Below are 25,741 nucleotides of genomic sequence, written 5' to 3'. Positions count from 1 at the left end.
AGCTGCAGATAGTTACCCTACATACTGTAGCTTTCCAACTCTGTGTCCATACTCCAGTTCCACTTGACACAAGAGGGCTAACAGTAAGGACAAGAAAGCTTTGAAGCTGAAGAGCAAAGAAAAGATCTGCTGAGACCTGTACAGCTGTTAACTTTCTAAGTCTAGTTGCCCTCTCTAAGGAACAAACTGAGACTGGGTAGAAGAGAGGAGAACTCATGGTTATCCCTGAAAAATCAGTTAGTCTCATAGGTCAACACAACAGCAGAACAAGAGGAAGGAAAGAGCAAATGCTATCAGTGAAGAGTATGATGTCTCCTCAGAAGCACATGATGAGAATCCAGAAAAGGTCTCATAACGCTGGGTCTTGTTATCCTCACAGAGATGATCAAACTCAGCAAAGTGGAATATGACTTTCTGATGCTGTAACAATGTCACTGGGAGGAACAAGGAAAAACAATTCAAAAGCAGCCTGCGATCATATGGGGCTCGGAGAGAGGGATATTGGTGAATCTCTGGTTAAGCACTAAGCTAGTGAAGAGGTAAGAGAACCCCAAAAGGTCTGCCTCTTCTTCCCAAGATCTGGGAGCAAGTGTTTCTAGTCCATCTGCTGATATAAATCGCTGTAGCTCTATTGATGTCAGTAGAGCTATGCTGATTTCCACTAGGCAAGGATCTTGCCCCATTCGTTTTTTACACCGAAACTCGTGTGCCTGTGATGGGGCAGATGGCACCACACTGGCAACAAGAAGGTTAATAAGAGTCTCTGGATTGAGTTGGCCCCATCACTCCTGCGACAAATGTCAGACATCAAGAGGAGAGTTAAAAGGAGGAGACCTGGCTCAATCAAGGGCTACCAAGGGCAGGATTCTGCTTCTCCTAGTGTGAGAGACTAAACTAGCCTGCTGGCTGGATGAGTCCCTGCTAGAAGGGACAACCGGACCCTAGAGGATCAGCAGAAGCAGACTGTTTAGAGACAAGTCCTGAATAGAGAGGCGGGGCCCCATTGAAGGTTCGTTGGATGATTCCATTATGAGTTGGGGGGGGTTGTTCCTCATTTCCTTTGGTCCTTATCACCCCAGATGGGGTAGGACTGAAGTTTGCCTTGGCTGGAGGGCCAAAGCACTCAACCTTGGACCTCACAGCAGCCTAGCAGTGGAGACCTGGGGGGAGTCAGGCCCTGATGGGCCACTAAGGGGTGCTGCAGAGGCAACCCAGTCACAATGCCATTTTCCTGGAGGTGACTGAGGTGGCCACATTTTTCATATACACATATTTTAATGACTGGTCTCAACTGACCTGTGCTTTCTAAAAAAATGTAAATGTTTCCACGCATACCTAAACACCAGTTCTCCTGTTACTTGTTACTTGCTACTTTGAAATGTTCCAAGAATCAACTTGTGTACAACTTGTTAATAAATGTTAATAAAATCAACTTGAAACTAGCATCCTTTAACTTGATTATGGTTGAGTTTATTTGACTTTACATGTAGTCATCCAAATATTCTTCTTGGAGAAAAATGGCAAGAAGCCATCAATAAGCATCATTATTAATTGCTGGCCTTAGGCCCTAATTCAGCAAAGTGCTTAAGCATGCACTTAAAGATAAGCATGTGCTTTGCTGAATCAGGATGGACTTAACTTGTTTAAAGTTAATCTTATGCTTAATGATTTGCTGAACTGCGAGCCTTATTGAGGAGCATTCTACAGACAGACATGCACAGAAATTCAGTGGAATATCTCCCATAAAGAAATGTCTTCAAGAACACATTTTTGGATGCAAGTGGAAAAGTGCCATGAGGGAAAATGGGTGAATCTGCATAAAGACTGTGTAAGGCACATTTTTAAAAAACATTCATTCAGGAAGACATCCTGACAGAAGCAGTGTATGCCTGTTGCAGTGGATAATTAAATCCGTTTTAAACATCTGTAAGGAAAAAGAGACGCAAACCAATGCATAATTGAAGACTTTTAAATTAAATCTGAGGCATGGGACTAAAATTAAAAACTTTGAGCTGTATCTCATTGTTTTAATACTTCAATTTACATACAAAGACTAGCACTTAATACGGAAAATTCATGATTACAACCTTCTGGGTGAAATGTAAATGGAAAGATTGATTGGGATGGGCCATAATCTCCCATATACCAAAATTCTAATGGCAGTATAAAAGTAATCAAAATGTAATCATATTTTGCAAATGGCATATTGCTAACAAACACTGAAGTGAAAAGATTCAGAGAGCTTGCTGAAAGCATTTAGGTCCTGTGTTTGTTCTAGATTTTTTGCAAGAAATAGGTAAGTTTGGTGTGGATAAAAACGGAACTATTATATGTGTGTTTAAATCCCAAATGGTCGGTTTTTGTTAGTCAATAGAATGTCTTTGAAAACTTAATTATTATGTCAAAGTGCTTTTGTTTTTTAATGGTGAGGTTCTCAAGATGTGGGTCTGGGTCTTGGAAGATCTGGATTCAACTGCTAGCTCTGCTACAGGCTTCATTGAGATCAATAGATCTACTCATGTGCTTAAAGCTAAGCAGGTGCTTAAGGGCTTTGCTAGATCACAGTCTATATTAGGTTGCAATGTAGCATCTGAAGGTTACACCACACCTTGTAAGTAACACATACATTAAATCAGGTTAGCAGTGCCAACCCAAAGGATTGCTCTTTCCCTGGCTATCATAACAGATGGCTGCCTACCCCAGCGTGACTAATATACAGGGACTGAATTTAAGGGACCCAACCTTAGCTGATTACCTTTGCAAATTGTGGCCACGCTTCCTAAGAGAGTTTGCATTACAGACCTCTAGAGATGGCGTTGGAAGATGCTGCTAATTCAAGAAGTTGGACTTGGGTTAATGCTCATTGTGTTGATACCCATTTGTGAAGCCACAGAAGAAATGCACTGGGCTTACTGTCCGCTTTACTTGGGTTCTGTGGATCCATATAATCTACCACTACGCTTGTCAACATGCCGAGTACGCTCTGGAAAGACAGCAGGCAAGGCTATAGCAAGAAGGGTTGGGGGAGTTGGGTGTTTTATTTTTGGTGCCAAGTGTCAGGGATGAGATCCTGCAGCAGAGCCAGGTTCTGGGCAACCTAGTAAGCACCGCTGGCTCTTAGACTGCCTGATTTATTACACCGCGGTCCGCCTGATTGGTTGGAAGAGTCAGCAGACTGGCTCTTAAAGCCAGCAGCAGCAACTGTTCAGCAGCCTGCCTTGTTCCAGCCTTGCCCATGCCCTGCTTCATTCCACTTAGCCAGGTTCTGACCCTTGGCTCTGATTTTTTGACTTTATCTCTGACCATTGGCTCTGGCATCTGGCCTCTGACTCAGTCTCTCATCTTGGGCTCGGATTCCTGGCTACTGATGCCTGCGCTAATCTCTAGACATGATGTCTGTTCTCACCGGTAGGCCTGACCACACGCATCCCAGTCACTGACATAAAGAAGTGTCATATTGTTGCAAAAATCTCTCTTGATAAAACCACCGTGTGCGAACTACTCTTGGGAGCTGCTTGTACACAGCAGTATGGATTTGCTGTAGGTCTCCCCTGTCCCAGTTCAACAAAGACCTTACACACGTGATTAACTTCAATTATCTGCTTAAGTCACATTGGTATTAATGGATCTTCGTAGATTTTGAAAGTCAGTTGGGACCATTGTGATCATCCTGCATAACACAGGCCAGAGAATCTCACCTAATTCCTGTATCTCACCCACTAATTCCTACATCTAGGAGGAACCCACAGACTCATAAACTTTAAGATCAAAAGGGACCATCGTGATCATCTTGTCTGACCTCCTGCACATCACAGGCCACAGAACCTTACCTGCTCTTGAAATAGACCCTTAACCTCTATCTGAGTTACTGAGGTCCTCAAATCATGGTTTAAAGACTTAAAGTTACAGAGAATCCACCATTTACACTAGTTTAAACTGCAAATGACCCATGCTGAATGTTGCAGAGGAATTCAAAAAAGCCCCAGGGTCTCTGCCAGTCTGAGCTGCAGTGGGGGGACTTCCTTTCCAACCCCAAATAAGGCAGTCAGTTAGATCCTGAGCATGTGGGCAAGACCCGCCAGGCAGACACCTGGGAAAGAATTCTCTGTAGTAACTCAGAGCCCTCTGTCTAGTCTCCTATCTCCAGCAGTTGGGGATTTTTGCTACTGGCAATCACCGATGGGTCAGATGGCATCTTAGGCAATCTTATCATGCCATACCTTCCATAAACTTATCAGGCTCAGTCTTGAAGCTAGTTAAGTTTTTGCCCTGACTGCTTCCCTTCCGGAACTCCACTCCTCAGATGGCTAGAAACCTTTGCCTAATTTTGAGTCTAAACATGTCAATGACCAGGTTAAAGCCATTTGTTCTTGTGTCCCCATTGGTGCTTACCTTAAATAACTCCTCTATGTCCCTTGTATTTATCCCTCTGATGTATTTATAGAGAGCAATCATATCTCCACTCAGCCTTCTTTTGGTTAGGCTAAACCAAACCAAGCTCTTTGATTGTCCTCAGATTGTCCTAGTAGCCCTTCTCTGCACCTGTTCCAGTTTGAATTCATCTTTCTTAAATATGGAAGACCAGAATTGCACACAATATTCCAGATGAGGTCTCACCAGTGCCTTGTATAATGGTACTAACACATCCCTCTCTCTACTGGAAATACCTCACCGGATGCATCCTAGGATTACATTAGCCTTTTTCATGGCCACATCACACTGATGGCTAATAGTCCTCCTGTGATCAACCAATACGCCCAGATCTCTCTCCTTCTCTGTCACTTCCAACTGATAAATCCCCATCTTATAGCAAAAATTCTTGTTGTTAGTCCCTAAATGTCTGACCTTTCACTTTGCACTATTAAATTTCATCCCATTTTTAGAACTCCAGTTCACAAGGTCATCTAGATCTTCTTGTATGATATTCTGGTCCTCCTCCATATTGCCAATACCTCCCAACTTTGTGTCATCTGCAAGTTTTATTAGCGCACACTCACTTTTTGTACCAAGGTCAGTAATAAAATGTTAAATAAGATTGGTCCCAAGACTGATCCCTGAGGAACTCCACTAGTAACCTCCCTCCAGCCTGACAGCTCACCTTTGAGTATGACATGGTGTAGGACAGAGGACAGGATTGATGGACCTTTGGTCTGACCCAGTATGGCCATTCTTATATTCTTATGAAGGCTGGCCTACAACAGCCACTAACTGTTTCTGTATGTATTATCAGCCTGTTGAAAATGGACCATACTGGATATAACACCATAGCAGTAAGATGAGAGAATTCCATTCATGTTTCCAGAGCATGAGAACCAGGGTCTCCCCGCAAGCATGTGTTTGTGTCACGTCTCTGCTCCTGTCCTTTTCAAAGAGCACCGGCTTATCAAAAATGCTATTGGGTTGGTAAAGCCGTGCGTGAAGACACAAATCGGTGTGGGCCCTTTGGGTTTTAGATTTGTTCATTTCCTCTGCATGGTTTTACACAAAGAGCAAGTTCATTCATTAGTGTGGAATATCAACCCCCATAACAGGCGTTCTCCAGGGTCTCCACTCTTGCATGGAACATGGAGCTCCTTGCTGCTGTGCTTCCTTTTTTATTTTTAATGATCACCAAAAGTGCCAGATAGGCAGCCCAGGGGGTGAATATCCTCAGCTTTACCCACAGAACAGCTGCACAAGGCATACCCTACACCTGCACTGCTGGGATCATCTCTAGGCAGGAGGAGGGGAGATTAGTCACCATGCCTGTTCAGTCCTCAGCCTGCCCCTGCTGACCCAGCCAACACGGGGACCAATTACTGATGGTGGTTTTTATGAGGTGGACTCCTGTGGAGTAGAGAGCTTGTAGCTCATTTCAAACAGGCCACTGAACAGCTCTCAGCCAGGTAAGAGTCATTACGAGCCAGGGCTGGGTTTCTCCAGCCCGACAAGTGAAAGGGATCACAGGCTGTTGCAAAACCTCTGAACCATCCTGAGTTGCTCTCTGAAATCACTTCCTGTAGCTGCACAGCCTAATCTTCTCCCCGCTCTGAAGTCTGTGGGAGTAGGTTCAGGCCAGTAGTGAGGTCAAGTCAGAGAAGAGTAGTTTTTCCTTATTGACTCCTTCCCCATTGTCATAGGGCGACGTCCAAAGGATGATCATTCAGGTGGATTTTGGAGACGGCATCGCCGTGTCCTACGCCAATCTCAGCTCGACGGAGGATGGGATCAAGCACGTCTACCAGAACGTGGGCATATTCCGAGTGACCGTGCAGGTGGAAAACAGCCTGGGATTGGACAGCGCTGTCCTGTACTTACATGTAACTTGTATGTTATTACTGTGTTTGGTTTACAAAATATCTTAAAGAAACATGACATTCTTTAGAGACGATTCAGGAGGCTCCCTATCTGAGAGGAGATCTTCTGAGACATGTGTGAGTCAGAGAGAATGAACTTTTGTCCGTCCCCAAATGGAGAGCAGGAGAATCCAAAAACTATTCACGATAATGGCCAAGTTAAAAAAAAAAAAAGACTCCTAATTTTTAGTGCCTCAGATTTCAGGTCCCCAGCTTGAGATGCCTTAAAGAAAGGGATCTGATTTGCAAAGGGTGAGTGCTCAGTGCTTTCTGAAAATTAGGCTCCTTTGAGATGTCTCAAATCAGGCAGCCGATCACAGGTGGTCAGGAACCCAGTTTTATGCCTCATGTGAAAGATGGCACCTTCGGCAGCATAGCGCTTCCTAGCATCATCCTGGGGCATTGAATCCAAAAATAATGCCTTAGAGGAGTGAAACTCTTTTCCTCTTAAACTACTCTATAACTTGGGGTTCACATTTTGGGATTTAAGCCATGTGGTTCCTTATGCTGAGGCCTTGGCAGTTTGAGGTAATTTCTCAATTTTGGGGCCAATGCTGAGGTTTTTTTCCCTTAGCTGGCAGAATATTTGCCCTTGCATAGAGCCAATGACCCCTATTGCAATTGGACAGACAGAGGCCTCTGTGAAGGCAAAAGATGCTGTGTTCGAGTTTTTGTTAACCCTGCTATGCAGGGTTGACTGATCAGTCGTGGTGTGGGTTTGGCTCTCAAGACAAACAGCTGGCTAACACCTTGTTCTATGAGGAAAAGCCGTTCTTTGCTCCCTCTGAGCCTCCCCTGCCTGCTCCTGTTTATGGATATGTCAGCGGATTGCAAGCCTGGGGTTATTTCTAATAGCTTTTGAAGATCCCTGGAAACACATGGAGAATTGTTTCGGTGGTAATATTTCCAGGGAGGTTCTGACAGCTACCCGCACACAGGCTTTGTAATCAGCTGCAGCTTAACAAGAGGAGTTTTCAAAGGAATGATCATCACTGTGCTCTTCTTGTTTGCAAACTAATGAGGCCACATGATACAATAGCTGTTTTCTTATGCAGGCCACAAGTGGAAAAGAGAAAGCAGTTGTCTAACTCAGCCCCTGCACTAATTAGTTGTCTGGCCAGCTGATCTAAGGAGCCTGTAGTCTTTGGACACTAGAAAATGATACTTTAAAAGGTGGCCTTTGTATCTTTTTTGTGAGACTAGATACAATTTTCAAAATGCCCTAAGTGATTTAGGGGCCTAAGTCATGTAAGCAATTTAGCAAAAAAATATTCTTTTATAATAGAAATAAGCCCAACATTCACCAGAATCACTTAGATATTCTGAAATTTCATTAAAAGTCTCCATGCAATAAGGGTTTTCTGATGGGCCATTCATTGTAGCGTGCCCACACCACATTAAATTCACCAGTATAATATACATGTTGTATCTAATCTATTTCACTCACCACCCATTACCCTTGGCAGTTCCCTGACCCTGCAGCAGTCTCTGTGCAGACCTGGGCCCCGTGAGTCAAGGTGGAATAGCATTAATTTGCTCTAGCTATTACCGGCTGCAGACAGCCACAGAGGGCTGGAAACAAAGATCATTTAAGGGGAAGGGGGAACATTTTTGCCACACACTTTCCTATAGGCCCCAGTTCCCCTGTTATGCCAGCTGCAGATATTTGGCATGGCATAAGAATCCTTCCACCTACTCTGCACCACTAGAGAATCACCTTTGCACTGGAGTGAGACCTATGGGCTGTTAAACTGGCCTGAGACCCAGATTACACCAGTGGTGAGAAACCAAGGATCAGGAGAGCGAGCAAAGGTGAGCTTGATGCCTGTAGGGGCATGCGCATACAGCAGGCTCTGATTGGAAGCCATTTCTCTAGCATCAAGGCCATCTCCGAGTCATCTCAGCAGGCATTTAAGGTCAGAAGCAAATTTATTCAGTCTCCCTGCCTGTTGCTTTAACTCTTTAAAACGATGTTGCTGGTTAAAGAGATTCTTTAAGTACAGGCCAGCTCTACAGAGGTTATGTACTCAGTACCAATTCTGTGCACCCAAAGACTCTGCTAGGGGCACAGATGGTGTTTTGGGGCAAGATGCAGAGTTGTAGTAAGGAAATGGCTCATAGACCGCATGTAAAACTTGGCAGTGCAATTCTCTTGTAAATGGACAAGAGTTCTCTTCCTATGCCATACACCTATATGGAGTGATACAGCACCACCTGCTGTTCAACCAATGCACTCCAAACAGCATGTCCCTTTTCTCCTGTTGTATTCTGGAATGCAGATTTTAAAATAATATAGGCCCGTGTGGATGAGCCTTTCTTTTTCTATCATAACAAGGAAGCAGTAAAGGCCTGAAAGGGCATTAAAGACTCGATGCAGCGCCGGGCCCTTTGAGAGCCTGCTCAGCACTACTATATCCAACAGTGCATGAGATAAGCTGGCATCAGTGAGAACTAGGTGTTGGAGCTGACACAGTGCACGGTCCTGCTCCTAGCTCTACCACTGCCACTTTGGATGCTTGACATTCTGCCTCCTTTGCTCCTTCTGCTGCCCCTGGACACTTAGTGAGTACAGAACAAGGCCACCTCATTTGAAATGCACATAGGGCTGGATAATGATTAATTTCAGTTCTTACCCCCTACCTGAGACTAGACATAATCAGTGATTTCCCCTGTGGCTGTGGATTCTGATAGGGGAATACTTTTGACAATATACAGAGGTGTAGGACAAAATCTGTAGCACTTCCGGAGCGTGAGAAAAACAGGAGCATTCAGCCACTCCTGGAGGTGTGGCAGGGGGTTCATCAGCAGCCATCAGAATAAAGATGACCCATAATCCTGGCCTGCAACAGCTCAGTGGTAGTCTGATCCTGAATGCCCCTGTATCATATGGTAGTGGTGTGTTGTATTAAATAGTAGCTGTGTTTCTACCCCAGGGAAGGCTGCATTTCAAGGGTGTGTCACGGAGCCACATGCTCAACCTTATGCACAGTCATTGAGACCTTCTGAGCTGGTAGCTTCTTACACCCTCTCTGCACAGGTGTAAAAAGTGGGGAATCCTCTGGTAATCCTTGTGGGTGAATAACGCTCAAGAAATGATGCTATACATGTGTGTGAAGTCATTTGGGAAGCCTTGGTGTCAGATATCCACTCCTTTAGCAGAGCAGCCAGATCACACGTGGATATTGAAATGAGTCCATATGTGCCCATTTCAGTGTTTGGAGCCCCTGGGTACGGAATTTGAACTGAGCCTGTATTGGAGAACTGTGCCCCCAAATTATCTTGTGGTTCTGTTGCTCTGTCTCTTGCTCCATCTCTTTAAGGACACTTCTGTTCTCCAGAAGAACGATGATGACACACACAGAAAACAATCCGTAAAACAAGTTGTGATTAGAGACCCACACCTCCCCAGTTCCCCATCCCAAGTGGGAGAAAGGAACAGCCAGGGCGTATTTCAAAGTAAATGTTATTTGTCCATTAAACTACAAAACTTGGCTATGCTAACAAAATAAAAGGCACGGTGTAGATGAGAGAAAAGGACCACAGGAGAGAGAAAAAGTGAGAGTTAAAAAGAAGGGATACATGGGATAGATGTTTGGTGGAGGCCCTAAACTGGTATAAATCCATGTAGCTCCATTGAAGGTCACAAAGTGATACCAATTTACAGCACCTGATATCTGTCTCTTTAGGAATGGATCCAAGTATCTGTAATATTATTATACTTCTATTAGTGCTTACTCATGAAAATTCTAGTGTCTTCCCAGGGTAGCCCACCCAGAGTGACTCTGTCTCCCTTTAGTGGATAGTCCATGTACATAGATTTATGAGTTTGCTCCAGCCTTTGAACTGTAGAGGCGGAGTTCTTTAGTTCAGGTAATAGCAATTCCTGTTTTTAGATGCATGGGTCCCAAATGTCTTTCCCCACCAACAGTACGAAGACAGAATGCTTTTACATGTGGTGCCCCACATGACTTTCCTCTTTATTGTCTCATTTGAAAAGCTGGAGGATCCAGTGTGAGACCCACATTTTGATGCCTAAGAGAGGGCACTCACCCCAGTTGCCACTGCTTCTATCTCCGCAGGCCCCCTGGAACATGTTCATTTGTCTCTGCCGTTTGTTACTACCAAGAACAAAGAGGTCAATGCTACGGCGGTACTGTGGCCCAGCCAGGTGGGCACGCTGACTTACATTTGGTGGTTCGGGAACAACACCGAGGTTTGTATGCCCCTGCAGAACAGTAGCAAACCATCCCAGGAGGAATAATGTGTCTGGGAGTGGGTGGGGCCTGTGAATACTCTTGAATATTGAATAAACCCATTACAAAGCAGAGCAGTCAGGATTCGGCACGTTGCTCTAAAACAACAGGAACCTTGGCATTGCGATTCTGGATCAGCTCCATCTAGTCCAGTGCCTTGTCTCTGATGGTGGCCAGCACCAAGTGCTTCAGAGGAAGGTGTAACTACCTCACAGTAGAGAGATGTGGGATAAACTCCTCTCCCCTATCTATGCAAATCAGCATTTTTTTAACTACTTATCTATCTCTGTGTCAGGATCATTTGAATTTTATGCAAATTCCTAACCCCCCCATTGAATAATGCTAAGGGATCTGATTGCAAAGTAGGCTAAAAAGTTTTTTTCTTTCTTTCTTTAACTGAAATACAAATTTGACAATTTTTACAAAACTAACTATCTGCGCTGAAGTTTTCTGGAGCTGCCTCTCTATAGCCCCAGGACTTAAACCCTGTTCCCTAGTCTATGTGCAGTGCGTGACTAAAAAGAAGGAAAACTTGTTATTAATAACTCCAACGCTTACCCTCTAAACCAATTCAAAGTTCTCATTTTGTCTGTTAAACTATGTATGCAAGAATTCTTCATTACCACACTCTGGGGGATGCAAAATGATGCACAGTACGTCTATCTGCCTATGGACGCTACTTACCAGAAATAGAGCACATACAACGTTCTGCTGTCTCTTTCGTTAGGAGGCTTGCAAATCTTACCAGGTGCTTTGTAATTGTTATTTATCTGTATTGCAGAAGTACCCAAAGGCCCCAATTAGATTCATAGATTCATAGATGGTAAGGTCAGAAGGGACCATTAGTTCATCTCGTGTAACCTCCTGCATAGCAAGGCCATATAATTTTACTCTGTAATCCCTACATTAGCCTGTCTTGTGACTGAGCTGGAGCATAGCTTTAAATAGCCATCCTATCTTGATTTAAAAACATCATCAAGTGATGGAGAATCTACCACATCCTAAGGCAAGTTGTTCCAATGGTTAATTACCCTGTTTAAAATTGAATCTTATTTCTAGCTTGGATTTATCTAGCTTCAGCTTCCAGTCATTGGCTCTTGTCATGCCTTTGTCTACTACTTTTAAGATCTCTGGTTATAAACCTAGGATAGAGAAACTAGTCAAGGAGTAAAGAGTCTCTCAGTCATCCTCCCCCGTAGATCCAACGCACCATATGCCTAACCTCCCTCCTCTTTGGAGTAGCGGAGATAGGACTTCTGGAATCAAGAAGATCAGATGGCAGCCTAATCCCCCTTTTCTCATGTGTTTGCAGCCACTGGTCACCCTGGAGGGGAGCATCACATTCACGTTCTCTGTGGAAGGGATGAACACGATCACGGTACAGGTCTCGGCAGGGAACACCATTCTGCAGGATACAAAGACTATTGCAGTGTATGGTGAGCCCTTACCTCTTTATTTTTCTCTTGATTCCTTCCAGCAAAGCAGTGGTGGCATCGCTCAGCACAGGATGAGAATATAGCTGTACCCACAGCACCAGTGTGCTGTGTTTGTGACACATCAGTAGTTCCTACAGCAACATCCTGGACCCAACTCTTATTAAAAAGAGAAGCCTAGCAGTATTGCTCCAAAATGCATTAGGGCAGATTCTGCTCTCAGTTACACTGATGTAAATCTGGAGTAATTTCTCTGAAGGCAATTGGAGTTAATCCACATTTACACCAGTCTCAAGAGGATTAGAATCTTGCTCAGAGTAGCGGTGTACCATTCAATCAGGCTTTTATTCCTTGGCCTCACAAAAATACTCCTGAAACTAAATGTTTTGTTTCCCTTGTGGAGTGGTGTAGATTATGCCATGTGTCCGGTATTTTCCCAGACATTTCCACACTCACTCTCCATTCAGACGATTATGTCTGTTAAGAACCGGGCTGTGTTACCAACACTCTGCATGGGCTGGATTCTCAGCTAGGCTGAAGGGCTCTCCAGATCATTGGGGCCCTTGTGCAAACTTATGGCAGCCTTAGAGCTGTTTTCAGTTGCACCTGATGGCAGCACCTCCCTCCCCCCCCAGGGGTCATTCCAGAAGCCAAGTCAGTGCTCTGATCACACCCCTTTTCCCTGCCCCATCCTCAACACAACTTTCCTTTGAGGGCCATGACGTGAGGTGGTGGTGATGGCATCAACCCCCCAACACGTCTCTGTTGGAGGTTGGGAATAGGTGGTAATTCTGACAGTCCCTGCCCTGGGAATTAGAAGGAACCAGTGGGTGATTGTGTGGGTAGAATATCCCTACGCTGGGGGAATTCCCAATAAACTAGTGAAGTCAGCGTTATAACCCCTTCATGCTGCTGGAGCATGGCAAAGAGGTTGCATCACAGCTGAGATGCTGGCACAGTGTCGTTTTCTAGTGCAAGGTACGTATGGGTCCAGTGAAGTGCGTATACTATCAGTTGGTTGCCTCCCACCTTGCTCATGAGAGATTCCCCAACCCTTAGCTCCAGCCCTGGGAAATGGGATTCATCACAGATTAAAGGGGAAACGATTTGAGGCAACACTTCTTTAAAATATTGGCAGTGCCTCTTTCCGTGAAGTGACCTATCTAGACCCACAGGCTGGGCTGGGGGGTGGAAGCGATCCAAATCCTTTTTTATTGCTTATTCAGCACAGAAGCTTCTCTCTCAAGTTGCAAATATAAATGTGCAGTGTCTCTCTATCAGAGCATCTGTTAAAATCCCATCCAAATCCCATGCAGCAGCCTTCTGCCATATTTCAGGAGTCAAGTGTTAGTGTAACATTTCAGTTAAATTCCTTCCCCCTCCCCCGTTCCAGCCCCCTGCTGCTCAATAGGTTAAAGTAATGATGACATTGCCTGACTTCTTTCAGGTGATGCTTTTGAGTGTTTCATTTGCATTCTTTCATAAGGTAAACATCCTAATTGCTAGACAAGTCACCTGCACTTTGGAAAGGAAAGGAAAAAACAACACAGTAGGCTACATGAGCGTCTTCCCGGCTCTGTGCGCTGTTCCACTTTGATAAACCTTTGATGAGTTGATCATTCATTAGTCTTTGTTGGGAATGACATGCTGAAATTAGTGGAAGTGACCAATGGCATATATAATAGTCAGTCTGTGAACAGCATAAATTTTAAATTGCTTTGTAAGTTTCAGTCCAAGTCCCAGTGGACAAATATCCACATGGCAAAAAGAAAATAATCATTATTGACATCCTTCTGGAAAATTTCAGCTGATATTTCAAAGACTGAATAGGCCAGTCGGAGTTACCCTAGCATCTCTGGAAATAGTTACTACAAGTCAGCCTTCAGGTCCATCATCAAGGCAATGTGAAGACACTTGTATTGCTGCCACCTATGCTGTGCCTATTTTTAGATGAACCATGAACTTCCATCTCTGGGCCACTTGATGCTGTTCTTTCTCCAATGCAAAGTTCACACACACAAATTGCATGAAACAAGGACCAGATCCTTGTAAATCGAAGTAGATCCTGTGGCTTCAATGGAGCTATCTCAGTGTACAGCAGCTGAGGATCTGAACCTGAAAGTTTTAGAGCAACATGTGCCCAGTCTATCAATATAGGACTGGTTATAAAGTGCAGAAGTTGAAAGGCACTACTCAATGTAAATGACGTTAAGCATAATAGGTAAAATTATGGAAGAAGGATGCGCATTTAAGCATATGCTTAAGTGCTTTGCTAAACAGGGGTGGATCCCAGCCAACCGCACTGGTGTTAGAATGATGTACTCTCACAATATTGTGGTGGGAGGGAGTCTCATTGCTGTTCCTGAGAAGGGAACAGCAATTCAATGGAAACATTGGGAAAGTCATGAAGCAGAGTTTGAGACATTGTTTTGGAACTCACTTCCCCCTCCCTTGGTCCATAGCAGCCCAGATTTGTTAACCGGCAGGTCCATGACAATGCCCATCTATCCCTCCTGCGCAAGGAGATGGGTAACTCTGGGTAGCAGAGTGTGTAGTACCTGATGGGGATGCTGTGGGCGAGGGGAGCTAGTTACATTTTGTTATGTCTAAGAAGTTGCTGAGGTCCTTTTTTGAGGGTAATTGACAGGCCAGTTTGTGTATTAGTATCTTTGTGAAAAGTGGTCAAGCCTTTGGAAGAGTGCCCTTTTACAGCAGAGTAGTACAAATGTAAACACATCAGTATTGGAGTATGGTTAGAGAATGATAAGGGGAGAGGATGACGAGGACATTTTCCTGCCTTGTACACTTTTGTATGTGATGCCCAGGTGCCCATAGCCTTTGAGTGGATCCCTCAACTGTAGGCATATTCAACAGCGATCAGCATAGCTCCAGTGGCTTCACTGAAGATATGGCAATGTACACCAGCTGAGGCTCTTCCTAGCATTTGTTTCTCAGTCGGTTGGGATAACTGTATTATCTAGTTCCAGTGGCTAAAATCCACTGCAGTATATTGTATTTGATTGAAAACCCGACGCTGAAACTCCACGGTCTGTCAATGAGTTTATTCACGGCAAGTGTGCCATTGTATCCCCAGAGCGATTTCAATCTCTCCGCTTGTCATTCTCGCCAAACCTGGATGAGTACAACCCAGATATCCCTGAATGGAGACGGGACGTCAGTAGAGTGATCAAGAGAGCTCTAGTGGAGGTAAGCAATGGAATATGTTTTTTTTATTCCTCCATCATCATTGTGTCTATCCTGGCCTTGATTTGAAGAGCAGATTGATCTGCCCAAAGTCTTCAAGGAGCCAAAGAGCTTGGAGAGAGAGAGAGAGAGAGGGAGACATATGATGAGATCTGTTGAAATACTGTGCTCTGCAGCCCTGTTTTTTGTGTTGTTGAGCGTAATGTGGGTGGGCCTGATGGGCATAGATCTTGCCTCTGGGAAGTATCACTACTTTTTTATTATAGGGGCCAAAGCAGAATGCTTCAGAGGAAAGTGTATATAAGACCCAAGTTGCCCCTATGCAATAACAATGCGAGCAGTTTTAACACTCATAATAATGATTACTGCCCTTTGCTGCTGTCTGTGTACAGCAGCAGAATGAAGAGTTGCCTCACGTGAATGCACAAAAAGGATGCTCCAGATTTATGGAGCAGCAGTGAAAGTGTGTTTCTTCACATACAAAAAGCAGGATTGTAAGTGCTTTTTGTCCAAATATAACATTAGCTACATCGTCCAGCCATGCAAGTGCATTTTACTCCACATACATTGTTCTGGACACATAGGCCAGTGCTGGAGATGCATCTTCCGCAACATACTTGGTCTACTAGAAACTATCAAGAGCTGTGGCCTAAAGAAATAGTATTGGGGCTGGAGACTGGGGTTTATAAAAGGTTGACAAATGTTACACCAGTTAGTGGAGATTGCAAGTGCTGCTGTTGTAACCCCCACACACCTCCTGGGTGTGGTGGTGTGTCCCATCTAGTGGCACCGAGACCACTTAGAAATTAATGAGTCTGCTCTACAGCCTGAGCTAACAGCCAGTTGGCTTTTAACTCGTGCAGTAAGCTGCAGAGATCGCAGATTCAGTCCTGCCCGCTGATGACTGGGGTGTGTCGATGTTTCACTGTGATACAGATTGAAGCAATGGAAAAGGGTCTGTGCAACTGATTTGTAGAAGTGTGTGTGTGTGTGAGAGAGAGAACATGCATGGAATGTGTACCCAACAGGTATTGTGTTCCTGTGTGTGATTATAGTAACGGCATGCACAAATATCTGACTGCCACACCAGCCATTTGCACAGCTGGTGCCACAAATGATTGGACTGTCTTGCTGAAGGCACACACCAATTGTGAAAGTCCATTCTGGGGGCTGTATTTCTAAAAATCTGTCCCCGTCTTGTTTTATCTTTAATGTCATTTTCAATGAACAACACGCAATGCAATTTCTTCTTCTAACCTCATCAAAACATGGAGGAGGAGGAGGAAGAAATAATCTTCCTATGGGCTTTGATTTGTAACCTTTAGACCTTTGTGTGTCTCTATCAAGTATCTGATGGCCCATTCAGCTTCTAAATTGGTTTTCACAACATCAACAATGCAATAAAACAAAATCAATTCACTAAAAATGATTATAAACCTGGGCTGTCACACAACCAGAGTGATACAAACAAAAACCCTAGTGGTATTGTATCAGTGAAGGAATGCTTTGACCGCTGATCACATGGCTGTAGGACACACTTGAAAAAACCTTGATGGAAAAGTCCTATAGAATGTAGAGATAAAACCAAGAGTGGGCTATAGAAATTGAATAGGGTTCTACACAATTACTCTAAAAACCAAACTAGTTCAATAGAAAATGATCTCCTTGTTTTACATATTTATACCAACCTAGAAATGTCAATAGATGATTATATCCTTACTATAGAGTTCCATATGCTAGTGTAAATATTCTGTAGAAATGTTTTGGTTCTCTACTACATGCTCCTAGTCTTTTCTTTATGTTGGATTATGATGTTCCTAATTTGGGATTATCCCAATATAACTTTATCATGATTATTCACTCCCATTAGTCCCTCGACCATTAGTCCCATCCCTTCTAGCAATGTCTAGTACCTGATGCTGCAGAGGAAGGTGAAAATGCATCTAGATAATTATCTGAAAGGTTACATGGGGGAAATTCCTTCCTGTTCACTGCAGGTGATCACTTTATACCCTGGAGCATGAGCATTGATAGTCCTTGTCTAAGCCTCTTAGGTGATTATGCACCCACTCCTGGGCCAGCTCCACTTTCCAAGGTGATGTCCCCCCCTCAAGACTCCCTCCCCCCAGCCAACACTACATTCCGTCAGGACAGAGCAAACACACAGCTGTATTGTACAGGCGCTAAACAATAAAGTTAAGGGCAATCTTTGAAGGTAGTCATCGTGCTTAGAGGAAGGGTAGTCCCATGTCATATTTCAGGATGTGCACATTTCCCTCCCAGCACTCAGAGGTGATTTCTCTTCATCCCTCCATCCCCTTGATGCTCCCTCAGTGTGCATTACTGAGCAACTTAAAAGATACGCTATAGGTTATTTTCACCTTCCTTTCAAGCATCAATTGTTGATACTGCCAGAAGCAGGAAACCAGACGTCATAGCCCAATTGTCTGATCTGGCATGGCAAACCCTATTTCCTTCCCCTTTTTGCCCCCATAAATCGTACCCGTAGCATGAAAGAGACTGCCAAACTGGGTATTTGTGTCTGTGACTGCCTGAGGCACACCCACCGCAATCAGCTAGATAGGGGTGCAAATACGCAGGCTTACCCTGACAACTGCATGCACCAAAGTGCCGGCACTAACTTTTGAGCACGGCGTGCATCAGAGGAAGGGAGATTGCCCTTCTGAAAATGTACCCCACAGTGTCAAAGCAAGGTCTCTGGCTTACTTCCCAAAGCAACTTGTGTTTATCGAATTGCCAATATTGATTAAATATCAAGACCGTCACTGTACATAGATCCCTGCTGTTTCATTACACTTTGGTTGATCTTGTTTGGCAAGGTACAGCCACAAATCCAGAGGATAATGAATTACTCTGGGCAGGTAATTCAATTTGCTGACTCAAGTTAAAGGGCCTGGTTTTGATCCACTGGCATTAGTGGAGTTGCTGCTGATTCACACCAGTGTGAGATCCAAATGAGACACCAGAGCTTTTCCTTACACCTCTGATTGGTTGAGAGAGAAAATAATGGTGTCCAATGGGATTGCAATAATAAATGCACAATTATGTTTCTCACCCGCCCACGTCAGGAGACCTAGACAGTCAACCTGCCAGAGGGAACAATAAGGAAAACTGAGTTTGTTTGCACTCTGCCTCGTTACCAAAGCTCCAATTATTTCAGCATCTCTAGAACATGCTGCGCTGGACTGACCCAGGACAGGCACATTAAGAGGTGCTCTGGGTCAGAACTGCAGAGTGTGTGCAAAGTTACTCAGCACCTGCCTTTAGTACGTGTGGTTATAATCAGTGCCTTTGGGGGCTCGTGTACCAAAGAGCATGCTCCGAAAGCTCAGACAGAACAAGAATACAATAGAATGCCAATAGGCCCCGCTGACTTTCACCATCACCGGCAGATACCTGAATGTATGTACTGCGGTGCTTTAACACAGAAATCTTCAGCATTCCAGGCTATCACTGCAATTCACCTGTCGCTGTTTGTCTGCATAACCAGGCAACAAGTATTTCAAGCAAACATATCCTGGTCGCAGTCCTGCCTGGTTTGCCCACATCCGCTGAGCTCTTTGTTTTACCGTGTCAAGAGGCCACAGGAGAAAACAAAAGACCAGCAGAAGACCTAGACCAGGTATGGTTTCTGTTCTGTGCAGAAGTGTGCATGTTGGCAGTGGGAAGGGCAGCAGGGAAAAGATTTCCAATGCAGGCCTGAAAAAATAACTAAGGTGCTGTTACATTTGGTCCATTGGGATCAAAACCATCGTCTTGGTCCAGGCCTAAGTCTTTGTTGCTTTGCCCTAAAGGGGAGATGAAGCTGCCTTAAGGTGCAGCTTGGGACTCCCATGCTGCAGGGAATCCCCTAGTGATGTAAAGTTGGCCTAAATCCACATCACCTCCTAGATGACATTCCAAGGTGGGTGGGGATGGGAGCAGGCATGACTGGGATCCCTAGACAACTGTTCCTGTGGACATGACTTAGAGCATCCCTGGGAGGAGCACAGCTGGTGAGGCATGGAGAGAGCCTGGCCAAGCAGTGGAAAACAGAAGCAGCTGTGGAACTTGATAGTTCATAGGTGCATCGATTTTTAAGGTTGGAAGGGACCATAAGATCATGTACTGCATAACACAGGCCAGAGAATTCAATCGTGTGGAACGTTCTGTCTCTGTGGGGCTAGAATAGGTTAAAACCAATCGGAAGCATAAACTTGCCGTGGATTTGGGTGTCAAGTCTGGCCTGAACCCCTGCTTTAGGGCCAAGTCCCTGGCATTGTTGAGCTCCTGGATGGCAAACGGGGCCCAGCACCCCTCAGGATTTGTTGACTACTCCATGGAATGAATAAACTAATTCTTCTCCTGGCAGCTAAGTAAACCTTATTTCCCCCTCCCTTTCTCTTAATTTGAGATCTTTACCCAGTGTGGCCTGGAACTTATTTCCACCAGTGTCAGTCTCTTGCAATGCTTTGAAAAACCTCTGTTAACCACACTCTGTTACCTAGGCTCAGAACTATCTGGTCACCTCCATTCTCATGCTTACCCTTGCTCAGCCTCCATCTTCCTTAACAAACTACTCATATCTGTAATTTTCTCCCTGTGCAAGTAATAAACATCCGGGAAGGAGATTTACTACCCTGCAACCCCCAGCCTCCCCTTTTCCACTCTAAATTGGAAAGGAAGGCAGTGCATAGACTATCTAATTTACCGCTGACCCAGCTCCCCTCTGTCACTCTGCTGCTTATTGTATTCTGCAAATTATTGTGTGTATCTTTATCTATATTTTTCCCTGATAATGCCAAAATCTCCATGGTCATAAAGAAAGAAAACATTGGCATGCTGTCATAAGCCTTTTCAGGGGAGAGAAGAGCTACCGCTTTCAGTGGGACTTCAGCAGCATCTCTGCTATTCATCCTATGGGGGTCAAATTGTAGCCTTTCCTGTTACAGAAATCATTGCCAATTCATAGCCAACCATTTCCTGTGGAGCTGCATCTTCATTGCTTCCCACCTGGATGATAAAACATGTATTTTGTTTTGCAGGGGGGAGCTACAACTCCCCTTCCTTAGTTGGTCATACAACTGGTATTGTTTGCAGTGGGAACTGTTTGACGCAGGCTTAGTATGTCTCACTCGGCATTCAGAGCTCCTGAGACTTGCTCTAATACTGTACAGAATCACAGGTCCTCCGCTGCCTCGGGTTGTTATGAGGGCCTGCACTAGGTCAACTTGCAGCTAAACCCCTGCGGTAGCATTTGGATTGTCCCTGAGTTCATTTCTGAACATTTTATGCTGATGTTTACTGATGACGGCCTAATTTATTCCCTTAGTACTTTATATGCTTCGTTCTCTTTCTACTACAGGTCTTCTGCTTTTCGTTTACAGAAGGCTTATGAACTTAAAACTCAAATGCACTGCTGCAAAGTGGGGGATAACTGGCTAGGCCAGGGGTTGGCAACCTTTCAGAAATGGTGTGCTGAGTCTTAATTTATTCACTCTAATTTAAGGTTTCACGTACCGGTAATACATTTTAATGTTTTTAGAAGGTCTTTCTCTACAAGTCTATATGTTATATAACTAAATGACTGTTGTATGTAAAGTAAACAAGGTTTTCAAAATGTTTAAGAAGTTTCATTTAAAATTAAATTAAAATGCTGATTTACACCACCGGCCTGCTCAGCCTGCTGCCAGCCTGGGGTTCTGTTCACCTAGGCCGACAGTGAGTTGAGCGGGGCCAGCGGCCGGGACCCCAGCTGGCAAGGACCTGCAGCCAGAACCCCAGGCTCGCAGTGGGCTGAGCGGGGCTGGCAGCCGGGACTCCAGCTGGCAAGGGGCCTGCAGCCAGAACCCCAGGCTGGCAGCGGGCTGAGCGGGGCTGACAGCCGGGACTCCAGCTGGCAAGGGGCCTGCAGCCAGAACCCCAGGCTGGCAGCGGGCTGAGCGGGGCTGACAGCTGGGACTCCAGCTGGCAAGGGGCCTGCAGCCAGAACCCCAGGCTGGCAGCGGGCTGAGCAGGGCTGGCGGCTGGGACCCCAGCTGGCAAGGGTTTGGCAGCCAGAATCCCAGGCTGGCAGTGGGCTGAGTGGGGCCGGCGGCTGGGAACCCAGCTGGCAAGGGACTGGCAGCCAGAACCCCAGGTTGGCAGCGGGCTGAGTGGGCCAGCGGCCGGGACCCCAGCTGGCAAGGACCTGCAGCCAGAACCCCAGGCTGGCTGTGGGCTGAGCGGGACTGGCAGCTGGGACTCCAGCTGGCAAGGGGCCTGCAGACAGAACCCCAGGCTGGCAGTGGGCTGAGTGGGGCTGGCAGCCGGGACTCCAGCTGGCAAGGGGCCGGCAGCCAGAACCTCAGACCGGCAGCGGGCTGAGTGGAGCCAGCAGCTGGGACTGGAGACCAGCAGCGGGCTAAGCCCGCTGCTGCTCTGAGGTTCTGTCCGGTGGCTCCTGCCAGCCAGGATCCCGGCTGCCGGCCCTGCTCAGCCCGCTGCTGCTATGGGGTCTCGGCCCTGCCCACATAGAGTGATTAGCTACCTTCTCCCTGGTTCTGGCAAATGCTCTTCCTCTCTCTCTGCACTGTGGGTGGGGGTGCACTGAGCACAGGGCTGGGGGTGAAGGAGCAGGCTGGAGCTTGGGGTGCAGGGTCTGGCCAGGAGCTAGAATGAGGGAGGGGGCTCATGGTTGAGGTTTGGGTGTGGAGCGCTTACCTGGACAGCTCTCATTTGGTGCGAGGGGTGGGAATGTGCGGGGTGCAAGAGTCAGGGCAGGGAGTGTGAGGGGGCTGGGTATGTGTGGGGAGTGCAGGAGTCAGGGCAGGGGATGTGGGGGGCTGGGTATGTGTGGGGAGTGCAGGAGTCAGGGCAGAGGATTTGGGGGGGCTGGGTATGTGTGGGGAGTGCAGGAGTCAGGGCAGGGGGTATGGGGGACTGGGTATGTGTGGGGAGTGCAGGAGTCAGGGCAGGGGACATAGGGGGCTGGGTATGTGTGGGGAGTGCAGGAGTCAGGGCAGAGGATGTGGGGGTCTGGGTATGTGTGGGGAGTGCAGGAGTCAGGGCAGAGGATGTGGGAGGACTGGGTATGTGTGGGGAGTGCAGGAGTCAGGGCAGAGGATGTGGGGGGACTGGGTATGTGTGGGGAGTGCAGGAGTCAGGGCAGAGGATGTGGGGGGGCTGGGTATGTGTGGGGAGTGCAGGAGTCAGGGAAGGGGACATAGGGGGCTGGGTATGTGTGGGGAGTGCAGGAGTCAGGGCAGGGGACATAGGGGGCTGGGTATGTGTGGGGAGTGCAGGAGTCAGGGCAGAGGATGTGGGGGGACTGGCTATGTGTGGGGAGTGCAGGAGTCAGGGCAGAGAATGTGGGGGGGCTGGGTATGTGTGGGGAGTACAGGAGTCAGGGCAGAGGGTGTGGGGGGACTGGGTATGTGTGGGGAGTGCAGGAGTCAGGGCAGAGGATGTGGGGGGGCTGGGTATGTGTGGGGAGTGCAGGAGTCAGGGCAGGGGACATAGGGGGCTGGGTATGTGTGGGGAGTGCAGGAGTCAGGGCAGGGGACATAGGGGGCTGGGTATGTGTGGGGAGTGCAGGAGTCAGGGCAGAGGATGTGGGGGGGCTGGGTATGTGTGGGGAGTGCAGGAGTCAGGGCAGAGGATGTGGGGGTCTGGGTATGTGTGGGGAGTGCAGGATTCAGGGCAGGGGGTATGGGGAACTGGGTATGTGTGGGGAGTGCAGGAGTCAGGGCATGGGACATCGGGGGCTGGGTATGTGTGGGGAGTGCAGGAGTCAGGGCAGGGGACATAGGGGGCTGGGTATGTGTGGGGAGTGCAGGAGTCAGGGTAATGTGTGTGTGAAGAGGGTGCAGGAGTCAGGGCAGAGGGCTGGGGGCGTGTGAGGGGGGTGCAGGAATCAGGGCATTGGGGGGCTAAGTATATGTAGGAGGTGCCAGAGTCAGGACTAGGGTCAAGGGGGATGCTGGGGACTGGGGTGTGAAGGCTGCGCAGGGGTCAGGGCAGAGGACTGGGGGGTGGGCTGGGAACGGGGGGGTGCTCGCAGCCCCCTGCCCTGAGCGGCTCACAGCAGGGGGCTGGAGGGATATGCCCTGATTTCACCCCACATCCCCAAGGCCCCACTCCTGCCTCTTCTCCACTTCCTTCTCAGTCTGAGCAGCGAGGGCGCTGGGGCTCCTCTTCTCCCCTCCCTTGCAAGGGCCATGGGCGGCAGGGAGGGAGAGGAGGCAGGGCATGTAGCACGCTGGGGGAAGAGGCGAGGGAGGGGGAAGATTGGCTGCCAGTGGAACCTGCCCTACAGCAGCAGCCGGCAGGACCAAGCTTGCTTCTCTCCCCTGCCCCCGCCAGAGAGAGCGGTAGGTGGGGGCAGAGAAGAGCAGGCTGGGCCGGACAGGATTTTTAATGGCATGCTGCTGCCTGCCACGGTCCCGGACATCGGCCCCGCTCAGACCTCTGCCAGGGTTCGTCAGCAGGCTGAGCGAGGCCAGCAGCGGCCACAGCGTGCCATTAAAAATCAGCTTGCGTGCCATCTTTGGCATGCGTGCCATAGATTTCCGACCCGTGGGCTAGGCAGTAGTACTGCTGGAAAGGATCTGGGGTTTATAGTGGATTGCAAATTGAATATGAGGCAACAACGTGACGCAGCTGCTGAAAAGGCTAAGATCATTCTGGGTTGTATTAAAGGAGTGTTGTGTGTAAGACATGGGAGGTGATTGTGTGCTCTACTTAGCCCCGGTGAGGCCTCAGCTGCAGTACTGTGTCCAGTTCTGGGTGCCAGCCTTTAAGAAGGATGTGGAGAAATTGGAGAGAGTCCAGAGGAGAGCAGCAAAAATTATGAAAGGTTTAGAAAACCTTGATGTCACCTTTTATCTTCTTTAAAGTGAATTTTATAATGTTGGATTACACCATCGTGGGTTCGGCTCTGGTGGTTACAGTTCCAAGCTCAGCAGAGTGAAAGTCACCTCTGCTACTTATTTCAGATTTATAATCTCTAGAAACACATAAAGACCAAGGATAGTGACCACGCAGACATTTACAAGTACAAGGTCTAGTCTGTTTTACAAGTTTTATTCAAGTTACGATTAAAGTTACGATTACCCAAGCATACAGAAATTCTATAAAACCTGTGCACAAGTTATACATATAGTCATACTCACATCTTAATGATATTCTTAAACTCTAATGGTTGCCTTCCCAACTGATCATCAGTAGAGGGATGGTTCCTGCTGGAGTTTTCCCTTAGGAGCTCAATTTTCCTAATCTGGATACCCTCTTTTTATAATGTGATTCTGACTACATCTCATTAGCATTTATGCCCATAGCGCACCTTGGGGTTAGGGCATGTGTTTGAAAAATGTGACTACTGGGTATCGTGTAAGCGGAAAATTACTGCTAATTTTTCATAGTAAGAGTATCTCCCATTGGTACAGCTTTTCCTGTAATCTTGTGGCATAGGGTCATTCTTTGGTCACTTACTTATGTCAAGCATTAAGTCTATGTTCTAGTATGGTTAAGCTAAAATCTTACAGGCCTCAGCCTGTAAGCCTTGCATGTCATCCCTACTTACTTAGATACCTAATACATAATTATCCCTGGTAACTACTGATCAATCTTATACTTCCATAATCCTACAATTTAAATTCTATTTAGCATGCAGTGATTATATCTGACATAATATGTTAGTAAATCATAGCCTCACACAATAAAGGAATAATAAACTAAAATCATCGGCTACACTGACCTCTTTGGAAAGGTTAATAAAACTGGGCATGTTTAGTCTTGAGAAAAGAAGACCGAGAGGGGACCTGATAACAGTCTTCAAATAGGTTAGGGGCTGTTATAAAGAGGACGGGGATCTGCAGCAAGGGAGATTTAGGTTTTTAGGTTCAATATTTGGAAAAAAGTTTCCGACTAGAATGATAGTTAAGCACTGGAATAGGCTTTCAAGAGAAGCCGTGGAATTCTCATCATTAGACGTTTGTCAGGGATGGTACTTGGTCCTGCATGAACGCAGGGCACTGGACTGGATGACCAGGTCCCTTCCAGTCCTACCTATCTATGATTCTGTGAATCTGGTAAAGCCTGGTGTGTGTGTGTGTGTGTGTGTGTGTGTGTGTGTGTGTGTGTGTGTGTGTGTGTGTGTGTGAGAGAGAGAGAGAGAGAGAGCAGCATCTTCTATTTGTTTCTTCAAAGGAGCTCTCTGAACTCTGAAGTAATGTAGGATCAAATTTAAATGTGATTTAAACACAAGGATTTACAAAAACTAACGGAAACAGAAAGTTTTCATGAATAATTTAATAAAAAGCGTTTCTAAAGAGAGGATTTAAATGTATTCCTTTATTAACTATTTTGTTGTTATATTAGCACCCTGAGGCTCCAGTCAAGATCAGGGTCCCATTGTGTTAGATGCTGTACAGACACAGAGTGAGAGACGGTCCCTGCCCTGAAGAGCTTGCAATCTAACGAGCCAGGACAGAAAGGGGTGGAGTTCAAGACACGAATGTTCCTGTTCAGGAATAGC

At 46.4% G+C, this 25,741-nt stretch overlaps 1 protein-coding gene across 1 annotated transcript in view; it reads left to right on the top strand.

Moving 5' to 3' along the window:
- LOC115655346 (VPS10 domain-containing receptor SorCS1-like) overlaps positions 1 to 25,741 on the top strand; it is a gene marked incomplete at its 5' end in the record, with an annotated part of 426,699 nt that overhangs the window by 381,796 nt on the left and 19,162 nt on the right. Inside the window, 5 exons of the mRNA XM_030570701.1 lie at positions 6,120 to 6,306; positions 10,415 to 10,548; positions 11,901 to 12,024; positions 15,116 to 15,228; positions 18,737 to 18,868. Coding sequence (XP_030426561.1) covers positions 6,120 to 6,306; positions 10,415 to 10,548; positions 11,901 to 12,024; positions 15,116 to 15,228; positions 18,737 to 18,868 — 690 coding nt within the window. The remainder of the gene's footprint in view (positions 1 to 6,119; positions 6,307 to 10,414; positions 10,549 to 11,900; positions 12,025 to 15,115; positions 15,229 to 18,736; positions 18,869 to 25,741) is intronic.

The sequence above is a fragment of the Gopherus evgoodei genome, chromosome 7 (genome assembly GCF_007399415.2).
Source record: "Gopherus evgoodei ecotype Sinaloan lineage chromosome 7, rGopEvg1_v1.p, whole genome shotgun sequence".
NCBI classification, from domain to species: domain Eukaryota; kingdom Metazoa; phylum Chordata; order Testudines; family Testudinidae; genus Gopherus; species Gopherus evgoodei.
The sequence above is the reverse complement of the archived record's forward strand: the minus strand, read 5'-3'. Positions and strand labels throughout refer to the sequence as shown.